The 20,224-nt window shown below is 37.2% G+C and overlaps 1 protein-coding gene and 2 non-coding genes across 4 annotated transcripts in view; 1 reads left to right on the forward strand and 2 right to left on the reverse strand.

The window, feature by feature from the left end:
- Positions 1-20,224, reverse strand: part of sema3h (sema domain, immunoglobulin domain (Ig), short basic domain, secreted, (semaphorin) 3H) — a 164,854-nt gene that overhangs the window by 27,185 nt on the left and 117,445 nt on the right. For both annotated transcript variants that reach the window (XM_030138875.1, XM_030138873.1), the window contains exon 9: positions 3,726-3,795. In XM_030138875.1, coding sequence (XP_029994735.1) covers positions 3,726-3,795 — 70 coding nt within the window. The remainder of the gene's footprint in view (positions 1-3,725; positions 3,796-20,224) is intronic.
- On the reverse strand, positions 14,592-14,664 carry trnar-ccu (transfer RNA arginine (anticodon CCU)). Its single transcript has one exon. It is a non-coding gene; the product is annotated as a tRNA-Arg (tRNA).
- trnam-cau (transfer RNA methionine (anticodon CAU)) lies at positions 18,313-18,384 on the forward strand. Its single transcript has one exon. It is a non-coding gene; the product is annotated as a tRNA-Met (tRNA).

Below are 20,224 nucleotides of genomic sequence, written 5' to 3' on the forward strand. Positions count from 1 at the left end.
AATATTGGGTCCAAAAATAGGACCCAAATATGGACATTAAATCTCCCTCGGTGTCAGTGCATTAGATGTGTAAACATGTGTGTAAATGCTCTTCTATAGACTCTAAATACAGACACTGTGTTCAGTGTGTGCATCCTAGTGGTTTTTCTAATCCACACATGTGGGTTTGCCATCAATCTCAGTCTCATTCCAGGTTTGGTGTGGAACCCAATTTGTCCACTGGTGTTACATGCGGAACCTGAACATTTAAATACAAATAAATCACGAATGATATTGCAACAGTGGTCATTTTTGTCATTTTTGCCTTGAATATTTACTACGATTCCCAAAATGCACCTGTAAGAGAATAAAGAGATAAGAAAAAAATAGTAGTGTGTAATTTTCGTGTCCTTTTGACCGTGTTACATGCACATTTTTGTACTAAACATAATGTAAAATAATATAAAAATGTGTTTTATCTGAAAATAGTTTCTCCTTTATCTCAGTAATATTTATTTTTAAAATAAACCCAAAGTGCTTCCAAACCTTCATAACATTCGTCTCCATCTGGTTTGAATGTTTAGCCCCTCTGTCCTGTTTTTAGGACCAGTTTCAGAGAAGCACCCAACAATGATATGACAACATGGTCCAACCACTCAAACAAATGGGATTGAAAAAGATAATTAAAAAAGATAAAAAAGATAATAAGATAAAGAAAAATAATAAGATAATACTTTAATCTAACTGTAAACACCTAATTCTGTTCTGTCCCGTTTACTTTAAAACTTTGAGTCAGAACTTAATGATACTGTTTTTATTCTTTTCGTCAGCCCAAATATTCACTGGTCTACAGTTAAAAGCCACCGTGTTCCTTGAGTTTGTGGGAAAAGCTGAGGTGTTGATAATAACATTAACACTAGCTCTGTTTTTGGATCACATGACAGTTCAAACTGAGCCAAAAAGCCCACGGTCACAGTCAGATGGAGTTAAACCGTCGTCCATTTTATTATTCACACCTGTGTTTTCACACTGTGTTCAACTGTTCTGGAACCCATGACCCGTCAGAACCAGGTCCAACCGTGTTCTGGAACCCATGACCCGTCAGAACCAGGTCCAACCGTGTTCTGGAACCCATGACCCATCAGAACCAGATCCGATCACAGCCAAGTACAAAACGTTCAGGTCAAATCTGACACGACTGGATATTTGACTGAAGGAAAAACTCCTTAACGCTTAGATGCAGAAGTGGATCAAAATGACACAGTAGTCACTTTTCCATTGACTCTGAAACTGTGTGAATATAAGTTGCGCATAAAAATTAACCTAATAGAAAACTTCTCGTGTCATCTTGCGATAATAAATGAACAAATCATCACATTTGTGATTTAATGGAAAAACCAACATTATACACTTCTGTTTTTACAACATTTAGTAAATATGGGTAAAGTTTTGTGCAGATGTCCAGTGGAAAAGAGACTACTGAGGTTGTTTTCTTCTAATATCTTTGTAATGAAAGTTATTTCATATTCTAGATATTCCTCAAAACACGTTATTGACATCATGCCATTAAAATGTTTTCCTTCTCTTTTTACTTTTACTTATTTTTTTATAGATGTTTTGAACTTTTATTTTACTACCCTGAACCTTTGATTCATTCAGCAGCAAAACCAAAGGACTCACTCACTGAATGGATGTGGACATTGTTCTATACTGTAATAATTATATATAATGTACTATATATACTTTGCTTTTTACATTTTCAAAATATTATTAAAAAGCATTTTAAAATTGGTAAAAAGGTAAAATAAAAAAAATAAATAAATAAATTAAAAAATAATAATAAAAAAAATATTTTAAACATGAAATCATTCTTTTGTGGACCATAATATAATACAAATGATTATTTTTAACCTGACAAAATGACAAAAGTGTCGTAAAAACACATTGATTCTAACATGGGTCATTTTGACCCATTTATTGCAGAGTTTAGGGTCCAGACACAAACACTTTTTAACACTGAAATTTGATGAGTTTTATTAAAAGTAACAGAAAAGGTGTGAAAAGGGAAACTGTTTTTTTTTTTTAATGTTCAGTTTTGTCCAAATTCTACACTTTTTTTTCATGTGAACTGAATGTGAAATGGACTCCAGGTTTCAGCTGTAAATGAATAAACTGTAAATCATTGTGGTTGTCGTGTTAGAACATGAGGCTTTTTGACTCTAGATGAGTTGAATAAAACTAAAACACCTGCTCTCCCTGGTCTCAGAAACATTAACTAAGACGTAACTGGTCCTTTTTTACTGTCAGAGGATACGTTTCCGTTCTAAGTCTGCTCTAGTTTATTGTTCTGAGGTGATTCTGTGATTCCTGGACCATCCACTGACGGTAGAATCATCATCATGAACCTATTCGATCAAATCCTTCCTCTGCAGCTGCGAAGTCTGGGTCTGACCCAGGCCAACGGGCCATTTTCATCTGTTGGATGGATTTCACTGAACCAGGATGAGTGATATTCAACCCAGATGGATCAGGAAGAACTCCTATCATAACTCAGATGGTGTTCACAGCTGATTTCACTGCTCAGTCAGTTCCATTCTTAAACCACAGCGTCTGCTCAGTCTGTCTGCAGGGTTCATCCAAAACAGACTCAGGCCTCCGTTTAACACCATGAACAAAAAGAGGACAATGAAGACGCTCCAGAGCAGACGGAATAAAAACTGAAGACACTCCAGAGCAGACGGAATAAAAACTGAAGACGCTCCAGAGCAGACGGAATAAAAACTGAAGACGCTCCAGAGCAGACGGAATCAAAACTGAAGACGCTCCAGAGCAGACGGAATAAAAACTGAAGACACTCCAGAGCAGACGGAATAAAAACTGAAGACGCTCCAGAGCAGACGGAATAAAAACTGAAGACACTCCAGAGCAGACGGAATAAAAACTATGACTTCAGTATTTGTTTACAGAGGTCAGACTCTACTTATCCATTCAGTTTCCCAAAATGCAGCATTTTTTCTTGCATTTTATTCTGTTGATGCCTTGACCAGAGAATTTCCCCTTTGTGGGATCAAAAAAAATCTAATCTAATCTAGTCTAGTCTAATCTAATCTAATCTAATCTAATCTTGTCTAATTTAAACTAATCTAATCTAAACTAATGTAATGTAATCTAATCTAATCTAGTCTAAACTAATCTAGTCTAATCTAAACTAATCTAATCTAAACCAATCTAGTCTAATCTAAACTAATCTAATCTAAACTAATATAATCTAAACTAATGTAATGTAATGTAATCTAATGTAGTCTAATCCAATCCAATCTAATCTGGTTTAATCTAAACTAAACTAGTCTAGTCTAATCTAATCTAATACCATCTAATTTAATCTAAACTAAACTAGTCTAGTTCAATCTAATCCAATCTAATCTAATCTAATCTAATCCAATCTAATCTAATCTAATCTAATCTAATCTAATCTAATCTAATCTAATCTAATCTAATCTAATATTGTTTATAATGGTCTGATTTTACTGGCTGGGTCAGCATTTTTAAAATCATGCAAAAATGAACAACTTTTGAATTCAGATCTAAACAAACTGAAAAACCATGTGACCTTTTCTGACTGAAGTGCATGGTGTGTCCGTTACGCTCCCCCTGGTGGTGGAAGGTTCACAGCGGACATGAACACATGAGAAAAGCCCCTTTAGTCTGTCTGTGTTTGTGTGTTTGTTTGTGTGTTTGTGTGGTACCTGGACGTGGTGAACAGGCCGTAGATCAGAGGGTTCTTCTTGTCTTTTCCATGGAGGATGAAGATGTCCTCTGAAACAGAAACACAAAACAAAACTTCAGTAAATGAGTCTGAATGGATGAAGAAGTTATACGACGGACAAACGCCTGAAGATAAACGACAGCGGTCAGAACCTGAAGGAGTCAAATATACGCACAAACACAAGCACCATCCAACAGGGGGTCAAAGCTATCTGTGGTCCGTGGGCCAAAACCGGTCCGTTAAAGGGTCCAAAACCGGTCCACTAAAGGATCCAAAACCGGTCCACTAAAGGGTCCAAAACCGGTCCACTAAAGGATCCAAAACCGGTCCACTAAAGGGTCCAAAACCGGTCCACTAAAGGGTCCAAAACCGGTCCACTAAAGGGTCCAAAACCAGTCCACTAAAGGGTCCAAAACCGGTCCACTAAAGAGGCCAAAACCAGTCTGCTAAAGGATTCAAACCCAGTCCACTAAAGGGTCCAAAACTAGTCCACTAAAGGGTCCGAAACCTGTCCATTAAAGGGTCTGAAACCGATCCCCTAAAGGGTTCAAAACCAGTCCGTTAAAGGGTCCAAAACCGGTCCACAAAAAGATCTAAAACCAGTCCATTAAAGGGTCCAAAACCGGTCCACAAAAGGATCTAAAACCAGTCCATTAAAGGGTCCAAAACCAGTCCACTAAAGGGTCCAAAACCAGTCCACTAAAGGGTCAAAAAAACGGTCCATTAAAGGGTCCAAAACCAGTCCGTTAAAGGGTCCAAAACCAGTCCACTAAAGAGTCCAAAACCATCCTGCTAAAGGGTCCAAAACCAGCCCACTTAAGGATCCAAAACTGGCCCACCAAAGGGTCTAAAACTCCAAAATTTCAACAGTTTTCTGCCTGTTACTACATGTTTGTGTAACATTGTGTGTAATGTACATGTATAAAGAAGAAGTTGAGGCAGAATATTATTAAAATTGTACTTATTTTTCATACAAAATTCGAGCTTTTTCAGGTTATTCACGTCTTTTCACCTTTTGTGAAAGGATACTTACATATTTGTAGTTGTCACTATTTATAGGTTATTGTGTTCTTATTTCACTGGTCTGATCCACTTTAGATCAAACTGGTCTGAATGTGGAACCTGAACTAGAATGAGTTGGACAGCCCTGGTTTAGCGCAAAAAAAAAAAAAAAAGTGAATTGTAAAAAACCATGAACAACCTGAAATTTCTTCAGAAAGTTCAGTGTAATTGCACTAATATTCTGTCTGTTATTAAACGTTGTGTGTTTGTAGATCCACTGCATCTGTACGTTAGAATGAACATGAGGAAATGATAAACTGAGGCAGAATACTGTTAAAATTACACTTTACATTTTTGCATGAAAACAAAGAGAAACATTTGGAGTTATCATTTCTACGTTCTGTTTGGACTGTACTGGTCCGACCCACTTTAGATCAAACTGGTCTGAATGTGGAACCTGAGTTTTATCTGTAGATGGAGCTGAACTTCCTCTGTCTGATCTGGTCCAAAACACCGTTAGAATCGTCCTGACAGGCCTCCAACATGTCCGGTGTGTGTGTGTGTGTGTGTGTGTGTGCGTGTGTGTGTGTGTGTGTGTCAGCGGTGGTGTTTGGTCCTGGTCCTGTGGGTCTGCATGCATCTCTCAGTCTGACTGTGTGACTAATAGAGTCGGCCGTGTTGGCAGCATGGACGACTGACGGACTGTAATGAATCTGTAGACATTAATAACAGACCACAGTGGGAGAGAAACACCTGCTGACACACACACACACACACACACACACACACACACACACACCTCATCTCCCACACAGCGGATCAGTGTGTTTGATCTGGTTTCCATCTGTCTTTCAGACCTGTCGTAGACGTCACTGATCCAACCTGGACACAGAGCGTTTCTGAACAGACTTCACAGAACGGACCCACAGACCGGACTTCCAGTTAAGTCCAGTCTGTCTGGTACTGGTCACCTTTAACCCTGTCTCTGCTGGAGTTACACCATCGGCTCCTTAACGTAGGAGGTGACGTGCATTATATGCATTATTATTTTTTGTGCTTGATCAAATGTTCTAAAATGTGTCACCGCACAATTTTTACTCACCTTAGAGAAGGGAACTAGTGTCACATATAGAGTTTTATTATTTACTGCTGTTATTATTATGTTTTATATTGTTGGTCTTTTGCATTATTTTTATGCACAATTTTTCTTGCACTTTATTCTGTTGATGCCTTGACCAGTGAACTTCCCCATCATAGGATCAAGAAAGAATCAGAATCAGAATAGAATCATCATATTGTCACTGTGTGTACAATGAAATTAGTCCGTGCAACAAAAAAAAAAATTATATATATATATATATATATATATATATATATATACACACATATAAAATACTGGTTACAAATGCCACCACATGTCATATTTTCCAGTGGAGAACTGAGAAAAAATTAGCCACAAGCAATTAAGAGCGCTAAACTGTTTTTCAGCCTTTTTTTGTTTTTATTTTTTGCACATTATCTCCATAAAGTGAGTAACAGCTAGTATTAGAATACGTTAAACTGTGAGAAAACATCAGATTATCAGCATTAAAAATGTTTTTATTTCATAGTTTTCACACAGTTTATTATTTTCAGATATTGGTTTGTTAAATGCATATTTCTTTTCTCAATGGACATTTTTGTAACTCAATGAAAAAAAGGTTCATTAAAAATAATTTCAATCGCATTGTTTTTTGTTTTTGTTTTTTTTTTCAGGCCTAAAGAGGAATAAAAACTAAATAAATCTGGACTGAGGTTGTGATAATTCATGCATGAAAGGGTTAAAGGTCACCGACTTTGAGTTTATTCTCTGAAATAATCCAAAAGTCAAAGTAACTGAGGAGACGTTAACTTCAGTTTTTTATAAGAGTTTGAGAAAAGAAAAAGAAGATGAGAGAGAGCAGGAAACGGTGGAAAAGACAGGAAATATGAGGCGACAGTGACAAACTGATGATGAATGTTTGTGCACATCTGATCGTATTCTCAGCCTCCGTCTGAGCACTTTTAGCTGAAGCCTTTTATAGAGTTTCAGACACTTTTAAAGCGGCGTCGGAGCCGAGTTAAGGCGTGTATTTATAGAGAATCACAGCACGGCGCGCAGAAACAAAGGCATGTGTCTGCACAGGTAGTGACGGCTGATAAAACCCTTCTGCGCTCTTATCTGAGACCAAACATCAGCCTTTTAATTTACTGGGATTTAAAGAAAGACTGAAACCGACGACGGCAGAGCAGAGCTGTGACAGCTGACGACTACATCTGGAATGAAACCACGAACGACCACAGAAAGGCTGAGGTTCTGAGGAACCAAACGGCCTTCACCTGCAGACGGGTCAGGGTTGAGCAGTGGGCGAAAAAATGACGCATTAGTGGAAAAAAAGACTAAAAAGACTGTCCAAGATGGAAAATACAGGTGTTAAATATACGAGTTACAGAAAATACAGGTGTTAAATATACGAGTTACAGAAAATACAGGTGTTAAATATACGAGTTACAGAAAATACAGGTGTTAAATATACGAGTTACGGAAAATACAGGTGTTAAATATACGAGTTATGGAAAATACAGGTGTTAAATATACGAGTTACAGAAAATACAGGTGTTAAATATACGAGTTACAGAAAATACAGGTGTTAAATATACGAGTTATGGAAAATACAGGTGTTAAATATACGAGTTACAGAAAATACAGGTGTTAAATATACGAGTTACAGAAAATACAGGTGTTAAATATACGAGTTACAGAAAATACAGGTGTTAATATACGAGTTATGGAAAATACAGGTGTTAAATATATGAGTTATGGAAAATACAGGTGTTAAATATACGAGTTACAGAAAATACAGGTGTTAAATATACGAGTTATGGAAAATACAGGTGTTAAATATACGAGTTATGGAAAATACAGGTGTTAAATATACGAGTTACAGAAAATACAGGTGTTAAATATACGAGTTATGGAAAATACAGGTGTTAAATATATGAGTTATGGAAAATACAGGTGTTAAATATACGAGTTATGGAAAATACAGGTGTTAAATATACGAGTTATGGAAAATACAGGTGTTAAATATACGAGTTATGGAAAATACAGGTGTTAAATATACGAGTTACAGAAAATACAGGTGTTAAATATACGAGTTACAGAAAATACAGGTGTTAAATATACGAGTTATGGAAAATACAGGTGTTAAATATACGAGTTACAGAAAATACAGGTGTTAAATATACGAGTTACAGAAAATACAGGTGTTAAATATACGAGTTATGGAAAATACAGGTGTTAAATATATGAGTTATGGAAAATACAGGTGTTAAATATACGAGTTACAGAAAATACAGGTGTTAAATATACGAGTTACGGAAAATACAGGTGTTAAATATACGAGTTATGGAAAATACAGGTGTTAAATATACGAGTTATGGAAAATACAGGTGTTAAATATACGAGTTACGGAAAATACAGGTGTTAAATATACGAGTTACGGAAAATACAGGTGTTAAATATACGAGTTACGGAAAATACAGGTGTTAAATATACGAGTTACGGAAAATACAGGTGTTAAATATACGAGTTACGGAAAATACAGGTGTTAAATATACGAGTTATGGAAAATACAGGTGTTAAATATACGAGTTATGGAAAATACAGGTGTTAAATATACGAGTTATGGAAAATACAGGTGTTAAATATACGAGTTATGGAAAATACAGGTGTTAAATATACGAGTTACGGAAAATACAGGTGTTAAATATACGAGTTATGGAAAATACAGGTGTTAAATATACGAGTTATGGAAAATACAGGTGTTACATATACGAGTTATGGAAAATACAGGTGTTAAATATACGAGTTATGGAAAATACAGGTGTTACATATACGACTTACGGAAAATACAGGTGTTAAATATACGAGTTATGGAAAATACAGGTGTTAAATATACGAGTTATGGAAAATACAGGTGTTAAATATACGAGTTATGGAAAATACAGGTGTTAAATATACGAGTTACGGAAAATACAGGTGTTAAATATACGAGTTACAGAAAATACAGGTGTTAAATATACGAGTTATGGAAAATACAGGTGTTAAATATACGAGTTACAGAAAATACAGGTGTTAAATATACGAGTTACGGAAAATACAGGTGTTAAATATACGAGTTATGGAAAATACAGGTGTTAAATATACGAGTTATGGAAAATACAGGTGTTAAATATACGAGTTATGGAAAATACAGGTGTTAAATATACGAGTTATGGAAAATACAGGTGTTAAATATACGAGTTACGGAAAATACAGGTGTTAAATATACGAGTTACGGAAAATACAGGTGTTAAATATACGAGTTACGGAAAATACAGGTGTTAAATATACGAGTTACGGAAAATACAGGTGTTAAATATACGAGTTACGGAAAATACAGGTGTTAAATATACGAGTTATGGAAAATACAGGTGTTAAATATACGAGTTATGGAAAATACAGGTGTTAAATATACGAGTTACAGAAAATACAGGTGTTAAATATATGAGTTATGGAAAATACAGGTGTTAAATATACGACTAAAGAAAAATACAGGTGTTAAATATACGACTAAAGAAAAATACAGGTGTTAAATATACGAGTTATGGAAAATACAGGTGTTAAATATACGAGTTATGGAAAATACAGGTGTTAAATATACGAGTTATGGAAAATACAGGTGTTAAATGTACAGACCATGAACCAGAACTGGTCTGACAAAGGGTCCAATACAGGAGGGAGGGGAGGGAGCCCATCCTCATCTTCACCCTTATCTTCATCCTCTTCCTCATCTTCCCCCACATCCTCATCATCACTCTCATCTTCATCCTCATCTTCATTCTCATCTTCACCATCATCTTCTTCCTCATCTCCATCTCCATCCTCATCTTCACCCTTATCTTCATCCTCATTCTCTTCCTTATCTTCATCCTCATCTTCACCCTCATCTTCATCCTAACATCCTAATCTGCATCCTCAACTTCATCTCCATCCTCATCTTCATCCTTAAGTGGAGTTGATGGAGTTGGTGAATCACGTCGCCGTTCCACATGTATCTCCACAGGACGTCTGATGTCGTCTCAGCGCACACACACACACACACACACACACACACACACACACACACACACACACACACACACACACACACCCTGCAGACCCCTCAGGGCCCAGTGCAGTGCATCATGGGTAGTGTTGGCCTGCAGCGCTGTGCTCACTTTCTCCTTCATTATTCACTTTGCCTGTTTGTGCTTTTTCATTAAAGTTCAGTGTGTCTGTGCTGTTCCTTCAGCTCCTGTTCCTCTGCTTCTGTACATCTGCAGTGTCAAACTCACTTATGTTCAGTCCAATATGATCCCAAATGGATCAGAACAGTAGAGTAATAAAAGAATAATTTATAAATCATGTTTTAGAGTAAAAAAAAAAACAAAAAACAGTTAAATTACATTATGAATTTTTTCAGTTTTACACACTATCCTTTAAAAATATGAATAACAGGAACAACTTGAAATTTATTAAGCAAAATAAGTGCAATTTTAACAGTATTCTGCCTCAGTTTATCATTTATACATGTACATTAAAACATACAGCTCAGTGGGTCTACAAATACACAGACCATTTAACAACAGACAGAATATTGTATTTCAATTACTTTTATTTCATTTTTACATGAATTCTTCAATTACATTCTTTCATTTTCTTTTTTTAGTCTGTTTTTCTTATTACTTTACTGATTTTTTGTCAATTTTTGGTAATGTTTCTCATTATTTCTAAAATTGTATGTTTGTTATTTTTTGTTTAAACTGCGATTATTTTTCTAAAGACATTTCATATTGTTCATATTTGTTGAGATTATTCACATTTTTTTGTTACAGGATAAACTTTCTCATGTAATTAAACTTTTTTGTTTTTTATACTAAAACCGAAAAATGTGGAGTTATATCATTATTAATATGTTGTATGTGGAACCTGAGATAAAATGATTTGAACATCCTTGATTGTTCATATCTTTTATATTATCTTTTATATTTCACTCATTCGTCCCTCAGGCCGTATTGGACCCTTCGGTGGTCCTCGTTGGGTCCGGGGGCCGTATGTTTGACACCCCTGCTGTACATGGGTCTCTTGGTAAGTCAGGGTCTTCTCCCACAGACGTTCCCTCCGACTCCTTTCATTAATCACGTCCTTTATCGTGCAGCTTTGCCTCCTTCACCTTGTCGTCTCAAAGGTTTCTTTTCTTGCAGATTTGCTTTATTACGGCGGATGATGAATGCGCTGTTTGCTGAAAGCTTTCATCCAAATCACCTAAAGGTTTTTGGAAGAAGGGATGAGGTCGAGTCAAAGCAGGGGCACGGTCAGATTTAGATCTGAACCTGCAGACTTTTACAGCCCAGTGGAAACCGTCAGAGCGGATGAAAGACGCTGCGCTTTTAAACCGGTGGGAATGTGTTTACTGGGCCGTCGGATTCTGATGGGAAAGAACTCCAGTAGAAAGGAAATGCATGTACTGGGAAGTGTGAACCTGTCAGTAACTGAACCTGCCCACAGAGGCCCTTCATGACCACAGAGAGCATCATCTGCACAGTGCTGTAGTACTGTCAACATACGGTTTATAACTGGAATAAAACTGCACAACTTTCACACCTATATGTATATGTATATTTATATTTATTTCCATTTCCTGTCGATTTGTACAATGGCAAATCTTGTATTTTTTCTGCTTTATTAGTGTATTCTATTTATATTATTTATTGCTTTTATCTCTTCACATTTACCTTCCTATTTTTGCTTTTTTGCTAGTGTTTTTGTATAAAACTGAGCTATTGTGACCAGGTCATTTCTCTGGTGGATCAATAAAGTTTGTCTAAGTCTATACAATTTGTTTATAACTTTTTTTTTTATTTATTTATTTTTACTTTTTTGTATTTCATCAACTTCAGCCATAAACAAAAAATAATAAATACTCAATTACTGTCATATATATATATATATATTGTTTTTTTTTTATTTTTTTTTATTTTTTTTTTAATTCTTTAAATGACATGTTTGTAATGTAAACAATCCATATTTTTTGATGCAATTTTTATTTTTATTTTTTTTTAAATATACAACTTAAAAATGTGTTTATTTATTTATTTTTATGTTTTTCATCCTGGCATATGTCAATGATTAACTGTAATATTGGTTAATATGCATTATTATTTTTTTTGTGCTTGGTCAAATATTAAATGCTAAAATGTGTTGATGTGTAAATTTTTAATATTTCAAAAATTTGTCAAAAATTAAAAAATCAGAATTTCTCCAAACTAGTGACAGACTTTGTAAACATTGTCCCAATGAAGATATATAAAAAATGTGATATGAATGGAGGCTTGTTTTGAGTAGAAACAGAGATTACCCATAATCCCACTCCAGAGTATGGAATGACGTGATGACACGTTGGAAAAGATGAAGCGCAGAGGAAATGTGGAAATGTTCTACATCACAGGTGTCAAACATGCGTCCCGGGGGCCAAATCCAGCCCGCGAAAGGGTCCAGTCCGGCCCTTGGGATGAATTTGAGAAATGCAGAAATTACACTGAGAATATTAACAATCCTTTTAGTTCAGGTTCCACATTCAGACCAATTCAATCTCAAGTGGGTCAAATCAGTCAAATACTATCGTAATAACATATAAATAATGACAACTCCAAATTTTTCTCTTTGTAAATGTAAATATTTTCATGTATTTACACTAAAACAAAGTTTAATTTTGCAAAAAATGTGAATAACCTGAACAAATATGAACAACCTGAAATGTAAGAGAAGCAAGTACAATTTTAACAAGATTCTGCCTGTTATTAAATGTTTTGTGTATTTGTAGATCCACTGTGATCTATAAGTTCTAATGTACATGTGTAAATGATAAACTGAGGCTGAATATTGTTAAAATCACACTTATTTTTTTCAGTTCGTTCATGCTATTCACATTGTTTGAAAGGATAGTTTGTAGATGTAAACATTTTTTATTATGTAAATTTCCTTTTTTTTGCTCTAAAACATAGAGAAAAGTTTGGAGTTGACATTATTTATATATTATTATGTTATTATTTTACTGGTTCAGCCCACTGCAGATCAAATTTAACTGAATGTGGAACCGAACTAAAATGAGTTTGACAGCCCTGTTCTACATGATATGGAAACCATTCATTCATTTTCAAACAAGCCTAAGTTATGAACAGTATTTAGCTGGTGACATCATCTATTTTCTTTTTTTTAATAGTACACTGTAAAAAATGACTGTAGAATTAATACAAAAAAGTTGAAAATTGAAACATAAAAAAACTGTAAGTGAAAATACAATGCAAAGTTGGTTATTTGAAAAGATTTTTGTGTTAACGATTAAATCAAATATAGCTGTAGTGATATTGTGTGGCCTTTGTCTGATGAACACAGCACAATGTTATATAATGTCATCACACACATGAGTATTTTGTCTAGGGAGAACTTAGGCACGCTCTCCACATCAAAATATAGAGAATGTCAACAGAAATGCTCTCCATACATGTGTTTGTGAGGTCACAGTGGTCTTGATCTTCAAAAACCACATTCTATTCAGTTCATCCTTGAGTCTAAATTAATGTTTGTTCCAAATTTGAAGAATTTCAGTCAAGCATTCCTGAGACGTGGTCCTCACAGGAGTCCTTCAGACAGAAGGTCAGATGAACACGACTGCCCACACCTCAGGAGAATAAAAATCCTGTCATACTCTGACCTGAATGTAAACACAAACCCCCGCACTGGGAGGGCGGAGGTGAACTCTCCTTCAGAGCCGTGGAAAAGAGGCCACGTACACCGTTCAATACTGAAGAAAGACCGTCGAAACTTGGTGAAACTTTGGTGGAGTGTGTCGGGTAAAACTCCACGGCTCCGGTTTCAAAGTCAGTCTGTCGTCTCTGCTGCTCAATGCACAATCAGCTTCACAGGAAAACCCAGCTCGGCTTCAGAAGACGCAGCCAGAACAACATTTTTCTCCCCCAGACTTTGAAGAAGACGTCTCGGTTATTTACAGCTCAGCTTGGCAAAAACCTCTGTCTTATCGCTGCGTGACAAGTTTAAATCACGGCTGATTTAGTGCCTTTGCACCTCGCTCCTACGGCTCGCAGCCATGCCTTTGATTTATCGGACTGTAGTGGCTTTAATATCGTTAATCTCCGACAACAAAAACACACATTTGTCAGAAACGTGACACTGAATGAGGTCAGTCTGGTTCTGACCAGGTGAGTGCAGGTCTGCAGAGTTTTACATCACACACCTTCTCTTCCCTCAGTATCTTTTTTAATATTCAAACCTTTCATGCGTGGTGTTCGTATCTGTGGGTATTTAATCATGACTTGAATCTTTTCGGATATGAGTCCCATCTGTGGTGACTGACAGCAGAGTGGTGCAGAGGAAGTGTGCCGGGCCCATAACCCAGAGGTCCATGGATCTAAACCATCCTCTGCGAAAGGAGTTTTAACATGTAGGGAGAACTGAAACTGTCTCACGTTCCTGGATGAGCTGAAGTTGGTCAGCTGTAGTGTAACTTGTGTAGAATATGCCCTGGATTTAACTCAGCAAATTGTTCAGATCCTTCCACTGCGTAACTATGGTGATTAATGTCCTCCAGTTTATTCCACATTCAGACCAATATCAGTTACATAAAATACTGTGTGAAGGCTCATAACATTTTAATGGTTCGTGACAAAAAAGAAGATGGTCTGGTTTTACTTTGGATGTTCAAATACCGTTATTGTAAAATTCCACCCCAGACGGGACTCGAACCCACAATCCCTGGCTTAGGAGGCCAGTGCCTTATCCATTAGGCCACTGGGGCTTGGTGACGGGGGTGTATTGTTGAGTCCAATGAGACAATAGTCCATGTCTACACAACACCATAGAGTAGGGGTCACCGATCCTGGTCATCCAGAGCCACTATCCTGCATGTTTTAGATGTTTCCCTCTTCCAGTCCACCTGGCGGTCGTTCTCAGGCTTCTGCAGAGCTGGATGATAGGCTTATCATTTGAGTCAGGTGTGTTGGAAGAGGGAAATATCTAAAGCATGCAGGATACCGGACCTCAAGGACCAGGATTGGTGACCCCTGCCATAGAGCATCTGTACACTGAACATGTGTTTACATAAGGTGGGTTTAGTTCTAGTCCCATCAGCAATGACTGACACCAGAGTGGCGCAGAGGAAGTGTGCTGGGCCCATAACCCAGAGGTTGATGGATGGAAACCATCCTCTGCTAAATGACTTCTAACACGAAGGAGATGGGTTTCACATTTTTCTGCTTCTAGACTTTGTACAGATTGGACTGTGTTTCAGGTCTAGTTTCATCAACATTACGTGTCCATCAAATGAGGTCAGTTCATCCTGATTATACTGAATGAACATCAGTGGATGTCATTCTATGCTGACGACACCTTCATATTCAAAGATGATGGCAGCTGGATCCATCAGAATGTTAGAACTTTATAGTGATTGTCAGCAGAGTGTTGCAGCGGACGCGTGCTGGGCCCATAACCCAGAGGTCGATGGATGGAAACCATCCTCTGCTAAATGACTTTTAGCATGTAGGAGCGGGGGATGTTGAAAATGTTGTCAGCCTTCACACATCTAGAGGGTTTTCAGACTTATTAACATGTGGGTAAAAACCTACAACATGTTTACTGGACATGAAGGTCATTTTAATCTTCAGATAACCTCAGACATGAATGTAGAACTTTATCCAAAGGTATATTAGAGGTACAGTTATTGAAACCACATTAGCCTCCTAAGACCCAGGAAATGTCAGCAAAGCAGCAGCTTTTTTTGTTTTTCATTGAATAAGTGCCTATATTGGAAACATCATGTTGCAACAGTTTTTTTAGATGCAGATTTTAAAATTTTTATGGAATGTCTTTTGTGGTGGACAGTTTTCTTTTCTTCTTTTTTTTAGTATAAAGTTGTGAAACTCTTGTCCACAAATGTGGACAGAAAACCCACAGCTGGGTCTGAGGAGGTTAACGTAGAATCACAGCGATATTAAGTTGTTTTGTAAAAACTGATCCATTACTGAAACCTTCAGTCTAAAAGGAGACCGGACACAAAACACTGTAAGCAAATGAGTGAAAAACATCTAAGAAAAGAGGTCACTTTAAGATTTATATTGTCAAAAAAAAAAAAAGCTTCCAATCTGGATTTAACCAAGTCTATAGTGTAGATGTTCCAAAATTACTGCAGTGATAAATATGTATGAGTTTTTTAACGTGAGGAGCTTCTTATTTATTAAACAACCGTCGGTTTATAGAGAAAAGACAAGAAAACTGAGTCCAAACACTGCAGCAGAGGACGGTTTGGATCCATCAGCCTCTACATTATGGACCCACCACACTTCCTCTCTTCCACTCTGATGTCAACCACCACAGATGGGACTAGAACCCACAACCCCTGGGTTAGGACGCCAGTGCTCTGTGATCTAGATCTGACTCAAACTCAGCTGTGGTTTTAGAATCCTCTTCCTTTTGTCTCCACATGCACAGGCACTTATAACTAGTGAAAAAGACCAGTTATTTTCAACATAAACATCTTAAAAGAATGTGTGTCGACTTCCATCCACCCAAAACCAGCCCGTTAGAGGTTCCAGTTCAGCCTCTGGGACGGATTTGCAAAAACTACAATAAACATGTAAAGTCAAGGGTGTTTAACTTCTTTTATTTCAGGTTCCGCATACAGAAATAAAAAAAATAAATAAAAGCATAATAACCTATAAATAATGACTTCTTCTTGGTTTGAGAGAAAAAATAAGCTATTACATTATGACTATAAATAATGACAAGTTCAATTTCTTTTATTTGTTTTAGTGCAAAAATAACATTCAATTATGAAAATATTTACATTTACAAACTATCCTTTAACAATAAAATGTGAATAATCTGAACAAATATGAACCTAAAGAATTAGTGCAACTTTAACGTGTTATGTTTTGTTCCTTCGTAGATCTGATCTGGAATGCACATGTAGAACTAATAAGTTGAGGCAGAATATTGTTAAAATTACAGTAATTTTTCTTGCGAATTTTCTTTTTTTTCCAGGTTATTCACATCTGTTTTTCTTTGGATAGTTTGTAAATGTAAATATTTTCATTATTTAATGTTATTTTTTGCACTAAAACAAATATAAATATGTTTGGAGGTGTTGTTCTTAATAGGTTCTTATGTTCTTATTTGACTGGTTCTGATCCCCTTTGACTGTAGAACCTGAACTAAAATGCCTTTGCCGTCCCTGGTCCAGACTAACCCCGCTCTGTCTGCTTTCCTTTGTCTGCTTCTGGATCCATGTCTTCTTCTTTCTGTCTGTTTATCTTTCCGTCAGGTGCTCATCCGCCGCTGCTTTCTGCTTTAAATCCACCTGGACTTCCCATGATCCCTCTGGGCGTCTCCCCTCTTTGTTTCTCACTTTCGCCGTCCCCTCCCTTCCCTTCTTCTCCTCCCCTCCTGCTATCTCTCCATCCCTCCATCTCCCTGTCCATCTGTCTGTCTGGCCTATTTTCTCCGGAGGATTGTTCTTGTGTCGTCTTCTCTAAACAAAAAGAGGCTGTTCCTGCCCTGAGGGGAGATAGTCTTGTCTCGCCCGCAGCCCCTATCTTCCTCCTCCTCTTCCTCCTCCTCCTCCTCCTCCTTCTAATTGTCTGGCCATAGTCCCTGAGGCTAAACCCTGATGCTCCTCATCTCCTTCCCTGAATACCAGCATCCTCCTCCTCCTCCTCCCTGTCACCTTTCTGACCACACTCCCAGTCTTTATTTCCTCCTCGCCGTCTTCATTTTGCCAATAATAGCCCCCGTCTGGTCCTTTAACCCCCTCGGCTATTGGCCCGATTCCTTCTGCCGCTCCATCTTCTCCTCCATGACATTTTTCCTTCCCTCCGGCCATTGTCATCATCACCATCTCAATGTCGCTCTCAATCTTAACAAGTTTAGATATCCATTATGATACGCAGCAGCCCGTTGGTCCAAGGGCGTCTTTACCTGACGATGGCGGTAAATGACGACCTTATGTAAAAATATGCATCCCATGGGAATTTAGATTCTTACTCAAGCGCGTCTTTGAGGATTTTAGGCTTGTTTTGTGTCCAGGAGGTAATGTTTCCTTCCAAAGTAATGGGAAATTGGTCCATTTTAGCCATTTGATTTACAATATATATGAATGTGTGACTTCATTTCTAAATTCAATGGTTTATTTGGGCTTGTTTAGGGTCCAGATGGTAATATTTTCTGAATAATCAACATTATGGTGCATTTGGACGACTCACTGTGAAGGTTTTTATTCTTTAATCCCTTTAGAAAGAATGAAAAATTAACGATACCATAAAGGCAAACATTTAAATGTGGTTTTCATCCACATCCACTGCACCATAAGGAACTACAGAACAACTGCTACAAACAGGAATCTGACCTCCTAATCCAGGGGTTGTGGGTTCTAGTCCGACCTGTGGTAACTGACAGCAGAGTGGCGCAGAGGAAGCGTGCTGGGCCCATAACCCAGAGGTCGATGGATCGAAACCATCCTCTGCTAAATGACTTTTAACATGGAGGAAATTGAAAATGTTATCAAATTCCACATATCTTACATTCCTGAATGATGTAAAATTTCCTTAACAGTTAGCTTTTGAAGTCATATGAAATTGGTCAACTTCATGTGTTTGATTGACAGAATATGTGACTTTATGTCTCTAAATTCAATGGTTTATCATCGTCTCAACATCACTCTCAGTCTTAACAAGTTTAGATATCCATTATGAAACGCAGCGGCCTGTTGGTCCAAGGGCGTCTTTACCTGACGACTGCGGTAAATGACAACCTTATGTAAAAATATGCATCCCATGGGAATTTAGATTCTTATTCAAGAGCATCTTTGAGGTTTTCAGGCTTGTTTTGTGTGCAGGAGGTAACATTTCCTTAAAAATTAGCCTCCAAAGTTCCGTGAAATTGGTCAGCTTGACATTAATCTGACAAAAGTGGAAATTTCCTCTTCAGAAACCACTTTAAACTGTAAACCATATAAGAATATAGTGGCAATGTCAATTTAGACTTCTATTCATGGGTGTTTTTGAGATTTCTGAGGTTGTTTTTCAGTCTTTATATCACGCCAATTCTGCAGAAAGATTGACGTTTTCAAAAACCAGTCAACAAAATAAATTGTCAAAGTTCAGCCTTTTCTGTTTTAATGAGTTTCCTGTTTCATCTCCTGGTGAAACTCTGCCTTTGGTCTCCACCTCCTCGTCCTCTCGGTCCCTCTTTTCTCCTCCAATCCCCCCTTTAAGCCCCTCCCTCTGTTTGGTCTGGTCTGTGGTTTCTCCACATACATGTAGATATCACCTTCCCTCTGGTTTCTCCTCTTCACTCCTCATTATGTCAGATGCTCCAGTGTCTTCAGACGCAGCAGAAACATGTAAAGATGAGTGTGGTTTTCAGACTCAAGCTGATCAAAGTTCTCACTTCCTAACTCTCCTCTTCACTGGATTTCTGTTCTAATTAGCCACCTTCCTTCCACGTTCCTCTCCGGATGTGGAAATGTGCTTTTTCTTGTGTCACTTTAAGGCCACGGTAGCTCAGAGGGAATAAAAAACTGCCTGTTGATGGCAGGCTTGTGTAAGACAAGGCAATATGTGACCATGCAACTGCAATTTCCACTTGGATTTAAAACATCATACAGAACCTTTGAATATCAGCCGCATCTTCAGAAAACTGTGACTGCTGAGCCACACTCAGACTGTAGGTAAATGTGGCCCAAATCTGATTTTTTTACCCATATGTGACCTTTATCCAATCTGCTAAAGACAGTTTGAACAGCACTAATTAGATTTTTTTAAATCCAACCCAGGCCACTTTCATCTGTGGTCCTAAATCCAATTTGTATCTGATATTTTACAACGCGACTTCAGTCTGAACGTCCATGTCGTATTTATCCGACTGTTAGTGGCTGGTTGATAGGTTTATTATTTCAGATTTTTCTTCTTTTTTGTTTTTATTTATTTTTGGTTTCTGTTGGATTTTCTTCCCATTTTGTTTTATTGTTGCCACACCCCCTTTTGGGCTATAATGAGGCTGATTGCCACATGCATTTGGGTTGCCACACAGAGCAGAGCAGGACTGTGCTGAACAGAGAAGTGAGTTTGGTTCACATACCTATTGCTATTCACTGGATGAGTGAGGAATTCGCACCCTCGGTAAATGGAGCAAGGTATGTGGTAATTAATTGTAGTGACATGTTTTGTTCTTTTGTTTGTTCTTTTGTTTGAAATATGTGTGTATTAAATTACAATTTTAATTATGAGTAATATGTCTTGTTTGTTTGTAATAATGTCTGTGCTTTTAAAGAAAATGTAACCTAGGGAAACTTGGCAAAATAACTT

Source organism: Sphaeramia orbicularis, chromosome 7 (genome assembly GCF_902148855.1).
Source record: "Sphaeramia orbicularis chromosome 7, fSphaOr1.1, whole genome shotgun sequence".
NCBI classification, from domain to species: Eukaryota; Metazoa; Chordata; class Actinopteri; order Kurtiformes; family Apogonidae; genus Sphaeramia; species Sphaeramia orbicularis.